A 12,870-nucleotide genomic window follows, 5' to 3' on the forward strand; every position below is an offset into this window, starting at 1 on the left:
CAATTAATTTTATATGATCATTCCACTTCAAATCGTTCCATACGCATACTCCCAGATATTTTACAGAAGTAACTGCTACCAGTGTTTGTTCCGCTATCATATAATCATACAATAAAGGATCCTTCTTTCTATGTATTCGCAATACATTACATTTGTCTATTTTAAGAGTCGGTTGCCACACTCTGCACCAAGTGCCTATCCACTGCAGATCTTCCTGCATTTCGCTGCAATTTTCGAATGCTGCAATTTCTCTGTATACTACAGCATCATCCGCGAAAAGCCGCATGGAACTTCTACGGTGGGTTTTTCCCGTCCCTCACAGTTTTATTCGGCACGTACCTGTCTAAAACGCATTTTACGATTGCCTTTAACTTTTTCCATAAACACTCAACATTGTCAGTGCCGGAACAGAAATTTTCGTTTTGATCTGCACTGAGTCTTCCTGACTAAAACACCAGGTACTCCTAAGATGTCCACTGCAGCTCTGGACAAAATGTCAGGAACCAAAAATTTTCGTAGACCACAGTCGTACAACCTGGAAGATTCATCAACAGAAGTTTCCCTAATGCTTGAAGAAGACTGTTGCATGTGCACCATGTTCAGCTGTAAGGGAATCTTTATTGTGAGAGCTGCTTCAGTTGGTTGTGATTTCTTATTGGAGAGAAGGGTCAAAAAATAAGAGAAGACTACTGGGCTCTGTTACACCACCTGGTGGCACACAGAGAAATTGTAATACAAAAAAAGTCACTCGATTTGTTTTGTGAGTGAGTAGTATGTGAACAATGTCTCCCTTTTGTTGCAAAACAAGAAGTAGGATTTATAAGGTGAGGGTGTTGCAGTCACAGTCTCAGAATTTGCATGCTGGGGAGAGAGTGGTGTCTGAAGGGGAACTTTAAATTCAACGCAGTCTATCTAAAATTTTACAGTGTTTTGAAATACACTGCCTAGATTAATGCCAGATATATGGAATGTTTAAGTTGACAACTACCTGGCATAGGAACAGTAAATTTGTACATGATCTGTAACTATAGTGTACCTAAAAGTTTTTGAGCATTCTGTTTCTTGCCCATGTTTCCACTATTAATTACGTTAGTTTGGTAAAAATAGTTCTGAATGTTATTTCAAGATTATTATTAAAAAAATAGGGTCAACTAGAAACCCTTTCCTGTTACATTTTTTGCAACTGGTTACAATAGCAGATACACACTGAACCAACAACATTTTTCAGAGAAAACTATGTTGTTTGAACATGATCAACACAGAGATCCACACAGATACAAAAGGAAAAAGGTTTCAACCAAATCATTCAACAGGCTGCTCTTATACACTTGAACCAACTTTATTGACGTATTCTTCTATTATTGCTGGATATCAGTTGTAAGGTAGGTGGACATCTGACAACCTGTGTGTTGGAAGTTCATCCCTGTTGTACTCATTAGTGCCAAATTACTCAATACTATATTTCTTTTGTATATCTTCTTATACAGTTTTGAGAGTGATTTTTCTTTCTGTCCAGCACCTAATTCAGTTAAGCTTCTCCCACTTCCTAACCATTGCCACTTCATTTATTATTATTATTATTATTATTATTATTATTATTCTTTTTAAATTTGTGTATTTGTGGCTTTGCTTGAAAGGCTGCTTTATCAATTGAGACGTTTCACATGAGTCTTGTATTATTTTGTATTCAGTATTAGTCGATTGTATGCATGAAACAGATGCATTGTTTGAAAGCCAGTCAGTGTTTTATTATCTGACCTATTTTTGTTTTTAATGGTTGTTTTGGAAACATTTTAGCTTCATCCTATTTTAGTTTCCCTCATAACCACATTTTGGTTCATGGAATAAAATTGTGACTGAAGATACATAGAAAATATTTTTCCTCCAATTGTTACCCACTTGATTCTACATCTCATCAGTAAAGATAATATTAATTCAGAAGCCTTTACAGTCATAATGGTTCACTCTTGTGGGTTTTCAGTGTACATGTTCATTTTTGTTGCACAGTTTCTCTGCGTTTGATGTTTGACATGCATGTTCAGCCCACTTGTACATTTCATTTCCAGGTTCCATATCAGTCTGCTGCAGCACCTATTGTTTATGAAGAATTTTATATGCCCCAACAACCTATTCCACAGTTATGTGAAAGCTTCAGCCAGTGTGAGGTGACACCTTCTGTGTCAACTCGTGTGCGACCTCCCATTACACCTGTACGGCCTCCTGCTGCGCCTGTGCGACCGCCTCTTACACCTGCGAGACCTCCTGTTACACCTGCGACACCTCCTATGACACATCTTAAAGAAACATTGCGGAAGGCTAGAAATAAAGTGGTAAGTATCATTATTAACAGCCTCAGTTTATGACATAAAAGAATTATTAGATTTCATACTAGTGTCCTTTTAAATTCTGTAACTAACAGAGTTTAACTGTAGTTGTAAATTATAAGTGTGCTATCTTCACTTGATTGAAGATGCTTGTAGCACTAAATGTTGCAGTAACAGAAAAACTAAATTTTTCATAACTTTGTAACTTTAGAGGTTTATTTTTGTAATTTAATTCGCACCTTGTTAGAGGAGTGGAGACTTGAATTTATAGGTTATCTGTGTCATTATTACTTAGTCTGATGACCTTACAAAAACTATCTGTTTTCCAGCAACCATCTGTCATTATTGAGTCATTCTTGCCTCGCAGAGGAAGTGGGTCTGAGAAGCTATACACAGATAAACTGCATGAATATGCTGTGCAGCAAGGCCTGGGGGAACCATCATACAAATTAGTACCTCGTAAACCGAAAGGAGAACCATTTGTTTATAGTTGTGTTGTTAAGGTAAGTTATCAGTTGGTGAAATGACTTGACGTTAATAGATCAGTGATTAGTAAGAACATTTTGGTGCTTCTTGTGTTTGTTCTGTTGTTTCTCCTTTCTCAGTTCCTGTTGTCCTTGTAGTCTGTTGATGGTACGTCAGTATAAATTTGTAGGTAAAGTAAAATAAGATTTTAAATACTATGAATTCACTCGAGTATGAAGTTGTAAGAAGAGTTACCAAAAACAGTGGCTTTCAGTCTTTCTTTTGACAATCCAACATTCCCTAAATAAAGCAGTATATTTCCATATCAGTGTAGAACTCTGTATCCAAACTTCTGTGCATTGTTACAAGTGTTAGTAGTTTACGAACACACTAACTGGGGAAAACAGTGGATCATTTTCACGTGAGCTGCATCTCCTCATAATATTGTGTCAGTAATGATTGTCCCGTGTCAGCTGAGCAGGGGGGAAAAAAAAGAAAATCAAGAAAATTATGTTTCTCTTGTGGTGTAAATCTGAAACAAGTGTGGTCTGCCCCAACAAGCAAGATGATGAACAGTTTCACTTCCATTTAATAACTGTAACTCATTGGTAAACAGCAGTATGAATTTACTGCATTGGAGGGAAAATGAATAATGCTGGAGAATGCAAACTCAACTAGCTGCTACATATTTAATGCAGCAGAGAAGTTTCCACCAGTTAGGCATGTTTGCTCTCTTTATGCATAGCACAGTGACTGGGAATAGGGATATCTATAGGATAGCAGAAAAATGTTGTAGAATCTTAGGAGGCATGTTTAGTCAGTACCCAATTTCTGTGTGTTATACTAAAAGAGTCATTCAGATATTCCTAGTACCAGTGTCCATGAATTGTAGGGACCCGGGGATGAAATTTGCTCTCTGACTTACCTGTTTTTCTGTCCTCCTCCCAAACTTAACCTACCTTAGCTTTTCTTAGTTGCTTCCTTGGTCTATTATTTATGTTACTAATTATTTTTCTACCCCTAGATTCCTCTTCTACCCGGTTTATTTTCTCGATTTTTATTATTAATTTCTTCATTCTTTCAATTTATCATTGTATTTTATCTTAATGCCATCTGTATTTCTCATGACTTTCACTACTTTTCATGGTCTTTCAAATTAATTTTGGACAATGTTAACTGATGCATGAACTTTTGAGTTTCCACTTACACTGTTCCTTCATCTTAGCCTTCTGTTCCCCTCAGAAGATGGAATGTTCTTAATTTGGTTTCTGAGCGTCGCCCCTCCCCTCTCCAGCTAAACTGTGAATTTTATCAGAGAATAGCAGTCTCCTTTTATATGATGGTTTGATGCATTTTACCCTTTCTCTTATGTACAGCTTTTAATTTGCTGCATGGAGGCCAGTAATTAGTAAACAAACTGTTTATTGCACATGCTTGCCAGAGACTTTGAGAATCTGCATGAGAATTGTTTTTTTTTGATTAATATATGTTTGTGTGAGGTTGATCTTGGCTCTGTTAAAACTTTGTAAACATGACCAGATGCCCCTTTGCAGTATAAGGGAGTGACAATGAAAATTATGGATGTTCCAAGAGATTATGAGCTGACTTGCTTGTGTATATGGCATTTACTGTCTAGTTTTTGGCTCTTCAGTCTTCCTTACCTTGTGTGCAGTGTGCATGTTGTACGCTTCACTGGATGGCAATTTCTAAAGTAAGGACAGTTTACACTGTGGTCAAACTTTACTGCAAGATTTACCATAAATGTTGTCATCCATATATGTTGTAAGTGTGTGGTCAGTACATTGTCCTTTAAAAGCTCTGAAATTTATTGGAGATAAAAGATTTGCGGTGTCTGAAAGAGAAGTCTTATGTGGGATATTCTGGGTGTTTTGGATACCTGATGTTGCAGTGTATGCATCCATAGGAAATGTGCTATTAATTACAGTTAAACTTTGATTACTCCGTTATTAGTATTGCACGTTACTAACAGCAGTCATCATAAACTCCCAGAAGGTGTCAAGGCTCTTTTCAAATTGAAGTTTCTATTTCATGTGTATTTTGGAGTCAATGAGCATTGGAAACTGTGTAGCCTGATAAACAGTGAAAATTTCAACAAAAAGAGTGCCAGTGTCCAATCGTCTCAAGAATTTTATTTTCTGATACTTACTGAATTGACTTTTGGATATAAAATAGAGAGAACTTTTCTTGTCATTCTTTTTTAACTTTGTCCTTTATGTTGGAAATATTAGTGTGTAGTTTCCATAGGTTAAGTGTTGTGATGTACAGCAAGGTGTACAATATTTTATTAATTTTGGATGTATGTTTAGTTACATTACAGGACACCATGTTAAAAAAAAAATTCTGAAAAAACCAGAGCAAGGTTGACAACGGACACGTGGAGTCTTTAACTTACCATTGCTACTTGCTGTAAAGAAGACAAGTCAGCTTTCAGACAGGCATGATTAAACAACACTCACTTGTTAGCTTTGGCCACAGCCTTCGTCAGTACACACACACACACACACACACACACACACACACACACACACACACACACACACACCTGTCAACTCCAGAATCCTGGGCTGGAATGTAGTGTGTGTGTGTGTGTGTGTGTGTGTGTGTGTGTGTGTGTGCGCGTGCATGCGTGCGTGCCTTTATTGACGAAGGCTGTGGCCGAGAGCTAACATGTGAGTGTCTTTTAATCGTGCCTGTCTGCAATTTGACATATCTTCTTTATGGTAAGTAGCAATCTTAGAAATCTGTATTACAAGTACAATAATGAAAATAATCAATTTTTGACAATATAAGATAGCTGGCTAGATAAGAAATCTACTCATCAATTGGTGGCAGGAGAACACACATATAGAAAAAGGTTTTATATATGCAAGCTTTTGGAGCCAGTATCTCCTTCCTCTGGCAGTAGGGTTGAAGGGGAAGGAAGAGAGGTGAAGGAGAAGGACTGGAGAGGTTTAGGAAAAGGGGGGGAGTTCCTTGTCATCCCGTCTGATAAGTCTCCCCTGACCTGAGATTCTAGCTGACTTTTCCGAACTCTGTCTCTTTTCCCGAACCTCTCCAGTCCTTTTCCTTCAACCCACTTTCTACCCCTTCAGCCCTTCTGCTAGAAAAAGGAGCCACTGTCTATGAAAGCTTGCATATGTAAAACTTTTTTCAATATGTGTTCTCCTGCCGCCACTAGTTGAGTAGATATATTCTCTCTCCAATTACACTCTATTACAAGTACAATATTTGGTGATAATATCCCTTCACAATAAAATAATTCCTCTTTTTCACTACTTATATAGTTTTTAAAATACATACCGTAAAGTGTTTCAGCCACAGCCATCGACAGAATCACATTTAGAATCTCAGTAAACTGTATCTTGTTAGTTCACATGGACGCTTGTGCCAGAGATTAGTCTATGGCAGCATCTTTAGATTTTCTGTAGAATGACTGTTCTCAAATGGTTAAGGAACTTTATATTTTTCATGTAAATTCTGTTCTTCTTTTTAAGTATTTATCTGTCGGGTGGATATTGAGGTACATGTTCCATTGCAGTTTTTTATAGGCCTTTTTTTCTATGCCCTTAACAATATTTTCATACATTTTACATCAGAAATGATATTTATTTCAGGTTGGTGATGAGAATTTTAATAATTATCCTGATGAGAAAAGTACACCAGAGGAAGCAGCAGAGTCAGTTGCAAAATTGGCTGTACTGGAATTAACAAAACTGAATAAAAGCCTTTCAGCTCAGAGCGGTACTACAACTGACAGAAATGTAATTATAAGAAGAGTTAGCCAGGTATGAAAATATTGAATAATGCTGTGAAAGTAACATACCATTTTGACTTTTTTAGAGTAATGTCAGAACATAATTATGTTTGGTTTTTGTTATTTTGTTCAGGCATGAGTCTGGTGATCAGGTTTATCAGAGGATATTTTTTCTTGTAACCATCTCTTTTCTTCAATTTTCTCTTTTGGGCTAAGTATATTTTTCCTCTCTCATCGTGACTATACTGGTTGTATCAAAAAGAATCATCCGATATAAAAAATCAAAACCATTATGTTGTTTGAGATATGTGCATGAACAGTGTACTTTGGAAAGAGCAAACTCTTGAGTTTTACATGGCTCCCGCTAGGTAGCAGCAATGTGCGCCCACTTCAGTTCTAGTAAAAATGGTGTTAAGACAACAGCAGCAATGTGCGCCCACTTCAGTTCTAGTAAAAATGGTGTTAAGACAACAGAAAGCGTTTTGCTTTCTACGTTTTGTGCAGTGCGGGTCAGTAATAACTGTTCATTATGATTTTCATACTAGGTATGATGTGGATACTAATACAGCACAGAGCATTAGATGATGGCATGAACAATTCCCAGAAACAGATTGTTTGGGTAAAGGGAAATCGCTGGGCTGTCCCTGAGTGTCTGACACAGAAGTCAAACGCATCCGCCATAGTTTCACAAGGAGTCCACGGAAATCCATTTGCTGTGGTGCTCGACAGCTCAACATGCCCCCGATGTCTGTCTAGTGTGTTGCGTGTACGTTTACACATGAAACCACACAGATTTCAGCTACTGCAAGCTCTTCGTGAAAATGAGAAACAACAATGTGTAGAGATCTGTAATTTTGTTCTTGGCAAGATGGAGAATTATAGTTTTCTTCCACACTTAGTGTTCAGTGACGTGGAAACATTCTATTTAAATGGAAAGATGAACCATCATACTGTGAGAATATGGGGTACGGAAAAACCACTTGAAGTTGTACAACATGAGAGGGACTCTCCAGAATTTAATGTGTTTTGTGCAGTTTCACGGGAAAAGGTGTAGCGTCAATTTTTCTTTGCCGAGAACACTGTTACAGGAAGCATGTATCTCAATATGCTTGAGAACTGTCTTTTTCCGCAGTTGCAGACTGATTCGAATGACTTCATTTACCAACAGGAAGGGGCACTGCCACACTGGCATCTGGAAGTGTGGAAATTTTTAAATCAAAGGATTACTGAATGATGGATTGGTCGCACTGGACCAGATGATTCAGCCTTACATTACTGGCATCCAAGGTCACTGGACCTGACTATGTGATTATTTCTTTTAGGGGTTTATAAAATACTTTGTTTATGTGTCTCTGTTACCAACAACAGTGAATGAACTGAGACAGCACATAACAGTAGCTGTGGAAGCTGTATGTAATGCAAGACATGCTTGCTGCAGTGTGGGAACGATTTGAATACTGCACTGACATGCTGTGCATCTCAAGGGAGGTATATTGAACGCTTGTGTAAAGGTATGGAAAAGAACTTTGTGAGATGCCCATTCATCAAAAAACAAAATTAATTGTGTATGTTTATTAGTTTCAGAAATATAGACGTGCCAAATTGGATGATTCTTTTTGATACATCCTGTATTTCTATTGGGTATAAAAGGATGTAAGTATGCAAAGTAAGCAAGCCTTGACATTTCAGTGTGAAGCAGTGAAAATTACTGATTATACACAGCCACAAAGACACCCAAAATGTACATACTCATGGTAGCGGTGGGCCTGATGAACCTGTCTTGTCACTGCCACATGTGTGTGTATTTTGGATGTCTGTTTGACCAATTGTGTGTATGAATGAATATGACTACTTTCAAGAGTAATATCTCTCTCTCTCTCTCTCTCTCTCTCTCTCTCTCTCTCTATTTGTTTAGTTGGTTCCGACTTCTGTGACCCCATGAACCAAAACACGCCTGTTTCTTCTGTCTGCACTTTCTCCCACAGGCTTCCCAGGTTGGTACACACTACTTCTGTGATACCATCAACCCATCTCATTAGCGTCTTCTTCTCCTAATGCCTTCAATCTTCCCCAGCATTAGAGTATTTTCCAGTGAAACATATCTTCTCATGATGTGTCTGAAGTAGGTCAGCTCTTGTATTCGTATCAGACCTTACAGGGAGCACTCTGGTTTTATTTGCTGTAATGTTGACCTACTCGGTTACTTTGCAGTCCATGGGACTCTTTAAGAAGTGTCCTCCAACACCTCAGTTCAAAGCAGTCTATTCTTCGCTGTTATGCGTTTTTAATGGTCCAGGTCTCTCATCCATAAGCCACAGCTGGAAAGACCGTAGCCCTTACAATACGGACCTTTGTTGCTAAATTTATCTCTCTACTCCTTAAAACCTTGTCAAGGTTTGACATTGTTCATATATCAAGCAGCAGGCGTGTCCTGATTTTGTGGGTGCAGTCACCATCAGCCGAAATCTGGGAACCGAGATAATTGAACATAGACTATGCCATTGTTCTCCTCCTACATGCCGTGAAAGCATATTTGTAGTTGCTATAATTTTTGTTTTGTCAGCATTCAGCCTAAGACAACCTTTCCTGTGAACAGTATAGTATTGTCTCCATAACTAAGGTTGGTTATATTTATCCTAGCTCCTTTAATTCCAGTTTTTTCTTCATCTAGCTCGGCATTCCTCATAACATGCTCTGCATACAGGTTAAATAAGTAAGGTGCCTTGCCATACCCCTTTTTGGATCTTGATCCATTTAGTTGTTCTCACTGTGGCATCTTGGTCAGAGGATAAACTCTGTGTGAGATGAATGAAGTGATTTGGTTCTCTCATATTTTTGAGTACTTCCAGTAATTTATTGTGATCAACACAATCAAAGGCTTTGGGTAATCAATAAAGGAGAGAGACATCTTTCCAGAATTTTCTTGTCTTTTCCACAATCCACCAAATGTTGGCAATTTGAATTGTGGTCCCTCTTCCTTTACAAAATCCAGCTTGTTTTTCCACTAGTTCTTGCTGTACAGGGTGATTTTTTCCACTGTGTATAAACTGCAGGTATTGATCCATGAGAGGATACAGAACCAAAATAATCTAATGAACCCATGTCAGGAAATGCATGGTTTCCAAGCTAGAGACCATTTATTCAATCGTGCATTGTTACAGAGACTGCAGTCTAATATGCACTCTTATCATGCAGCCATGTTTACAGTATGTGTTGAAATTTGTGTCCATGTGTCTCAATGCATGTGTGTATACTCCGTAGCATGTTCTGTCTCTCACATTCACATCGGCCAGGCTGCATCTGAACAGTGTCAAAGGCAGCATTAGTACATTGCTCACCTACCACTTTCATTGATAGTTCACTGATAATAGTGAAACCTACTTTTCACTTTTCAAGGGACTTACTGTATTTACTCGAATCTAAGATGCACTTTTTTTCCGAATTTTGTAATCCAAAAAACCGCGTGCGGCTTAGAATCAAGTGCAAAGTAAGCAAAAGTTCTGAAAAATGTTGGTAGGTGCCGCCACAACTAACTTCTGCCATCTAATATATGTAGCACTACACAGGCATGCTTTGCAGGCACAAAGATAAATACTGGCGCCAAAACCTATGCGTCAGAAAATAAATTAAAAGAAGAGGTAGAAGAATGTAAACATTATGCCGTGTATTCTTTCGTGTTTGCTGCTATCTCATTTAAATCCTGTCTGCCTAATAAACTACGAAACTAGAGTCAGACAACAGCAAACACAGAAGAATATACATATAATTTCATGTTTATATTTGTGTTATTCTTATGCTGAATAGTGATACAGTCAGAAATGAAGCCCGAATCTAAGATGACTAATTTCTGTACTGAATGTAACGTACTAAAGAGGCGTCTGCAAAGATTTTCAAACGGAGAAAAATTTTTGCTTAACTCTTATTCGGAATAAATTCCATCATACACAGTCTATTATTTGCTTCTTGTTGATCATCATCAAAGAAATCAGCAGTGTAAGTAAAAACAAATAGCACTCTCTTACCGTTGTTTCGCTTATGAGACAATTCCCCTCTTTGTTTTTATTGTAAGTGGCAGCAGCGCGCACAAAAGCAAGCCATGCCACGAGCGGTGACAGGTCGTAAACACTCATTACCAGAATGCGACAAACAATGCATGACACAATACAATAATGCATTTTCAGCTTAGAGAGACATAAACACCTACAACAAAGAGAACGGCACTTATCAGATCAATGCAAAATAAACAATATATTCAAACCAGACGAAGCTCGTGAAAAAGGAAGGGTACCCGTATAAATACGGATGGAGCGCCTGACACATAGCAATGGCTATTTGGTAAAGCTTAACTGTTAAGCTTACGACTCGAACCAAACTGCTGTAGCTGTATCTTCATCCATTCGACCTCAATTGTGTCTCATGTTACAGTGGACCAACTTTGTTTCTATTTTGAGGGGCGGTCTATAACTTTTATCTCCCCTTGAATTTTGAGTCTCAAATTTCAAGTGTGGCTTAATTTCGGGAAATTTTTTTTTTTTTCCTTGATTTCGAGTCTCATTTTTCAGGTGTAGCTTAGATTTGAGTGCGGCTTAGATTCGAGTAAATACGGTACAGAAATAGTGTAAAATTTGGGATAATGTAAAATGTGGGAAATAATTTTTTAAGCAGTAAAAGTTATGTATATGATTCCCTTTTTTATTTTTGTAGTTCATGTATGCATGTAGTATATATGTGTAATATGTGTCGAAATATTCATCAAGAACTTGTGTGATATCCAATAAATGTTACCTGAATTTTGTGATATGTTTAACTGCAGACATAACTAAAACTGGTAACTGTCTGGGAAGTAGATATGTTTAACTTAATGTCATTCATCATATTCATTGTTTTTGGAAAGCTTGCAGTAGTCATTCATTATTTAAATAATGTAACACTACTCCAGTTACACATTTTTTCATGTGTAGTGTGATGCTTTCCAAGAATTTACTCTCATTTTCAAATGCAAATATTTACATAAGTATTTTGTGCAATGTTTACTTATACGCTGTTCTGCCTTTCTTGGACTGTAGACATCTTTTTGAAGCTATAAAGTACTGTGTCTCCTCCATTATGCAAATCCCCCCCCCCCCACACACACACATACACACACCACTACTTCTGTTGTTTTTGTGTGAAATATCACAAAAGTACTACATAGCCTACTACATAGGCTTCTGTGACTGGTGTCATGATGGTTAAGATTCCTCTTAGTGTTGTACTATGTCATTGTACAAAATACTTTATAAAACTGAAAACCAACATTTTGACCGTATTAGACGGCCTTCCGGAGAAGAGGACAATGAAGAGAAGCTTCCACTAGTGCACTTACCATATGCGAAGGGTTTCAGTGAATGGCAGGCAGCATCCTCTGCCGATGAGGTTGAAACTGATTGGCAGGCAGCGTCCTCTGCTGATGAGGTTGAAACTGGTTTTCTGCATCAGCCACAAGATCTGCAGCATGATAGGTTCCACCAAGGATGCAGTCAACAAATTAAATATACGAACTTCATTGTGAGTGCAGAGCTGCCTACATAGGGGATACAGGGAGACCAGTTAGCTCATGAGCAGCAGATTATGAACGCTATGTGCTATTAGCACAGTGTAATAAATCAGTGATAATGGGTAACCACTGTGACTGGACAGCATTTCTTTTTGCAGGAAGCCCATGTGCTTACAAAAGAGGTGTGGATATGGCAACGCAAAATTCAAGAGACGCTTGAAAATATTAAGCAGCCTGACAACACCAATAGAGAGGATGACTACAATCTTCTGGTTTCCTGGCTGCCAGCTATTCCAGTCCAGCAGGCTGTGAGTGGTTGCAGGGCAGGAGCCCTGGTCATGTTTTTGAAACTTTATTGGACCTATAATATAATAGGCGTCATGACAGAAGGGGGAGGCTAGGAAAGAAGCTATTTTTGGTCTATCCAGCTTGTCAGTGATTGATGACAGCCTGCAAATCAGGTTGGGACGTGACAGCATAAACAAAGAGTTACAGGGGAAATGTTATTGCGCAACTGTGACATTTGGTGAATTCTCTCAAACGATATGCAGTTGATGCAGATTATTATAGAGAAAAAAATTAAATGATGGCCTCGGAAGCTCCTGGATTTCACACCTACAGGAAAGAGACCGCCAGGGAGACCAAAGAAGCGTTGGAGGGATGGCTCCATGAAGATTTAAACCAAGTGTAAATAGATGTGAATGGATGGTGGATAGCAGCAATGGACAGAATACAGTGGAGGAGGCGTAGTAGTAGTAGTAGTAGTAGTT

The 12,870-nt window shown here is 38.2% G+C and overlaps 1 protein-coding gene across 2 annotated transcripts in view; it reads left to right on the forward strand.

Annotated features, from left to right (window-relative positions):
* Positions 1-12,870, forward strand: part of LOC126177028 (tudor domain-containing protein 7-like) — a 231,172-nt gene that overhangs the window by 39,880 nt on the left and 178,422 nt on the right. The window contains exons 6-8 of one of the 2 annotated variants that reach the window (XM_049924262.1): positions 2,067-2,330; positions 2,654-2,827; positions 6,425-6,595. In XM_049924262.1, coding sequence (XP_049780219.1) covers positions 2,067-2,330; positions 2,654-2,827; positions 6,425-6,595 — 609 coding nt within the window. The remainder of the gene's footprint in view (positions 1-2,066; positions 2,331-2,653; positions 2,828-6,424; positions 6,596-12,870) is intronic. The other variant, XM_049924270.1, reaches the window with a different exon arrangement.

The sequence above is a fragment of the Schistocerca cancellata genome, chromosome 1, assembly GCF_023864275.1.
Source record: "Schistocerca cancellata isolate TAMUIC-IGC-003103 chromosome 1, iqSchCanc2.1, whole genome shotgun sequence".
NCBI classification, from domain to species: domain Eukaryota; kingdom Metazoa; phylum Arthropoda; class Insecta; order Orthoptera; family Acrididae; genus Schistocerca; species Schistocerca cancellata.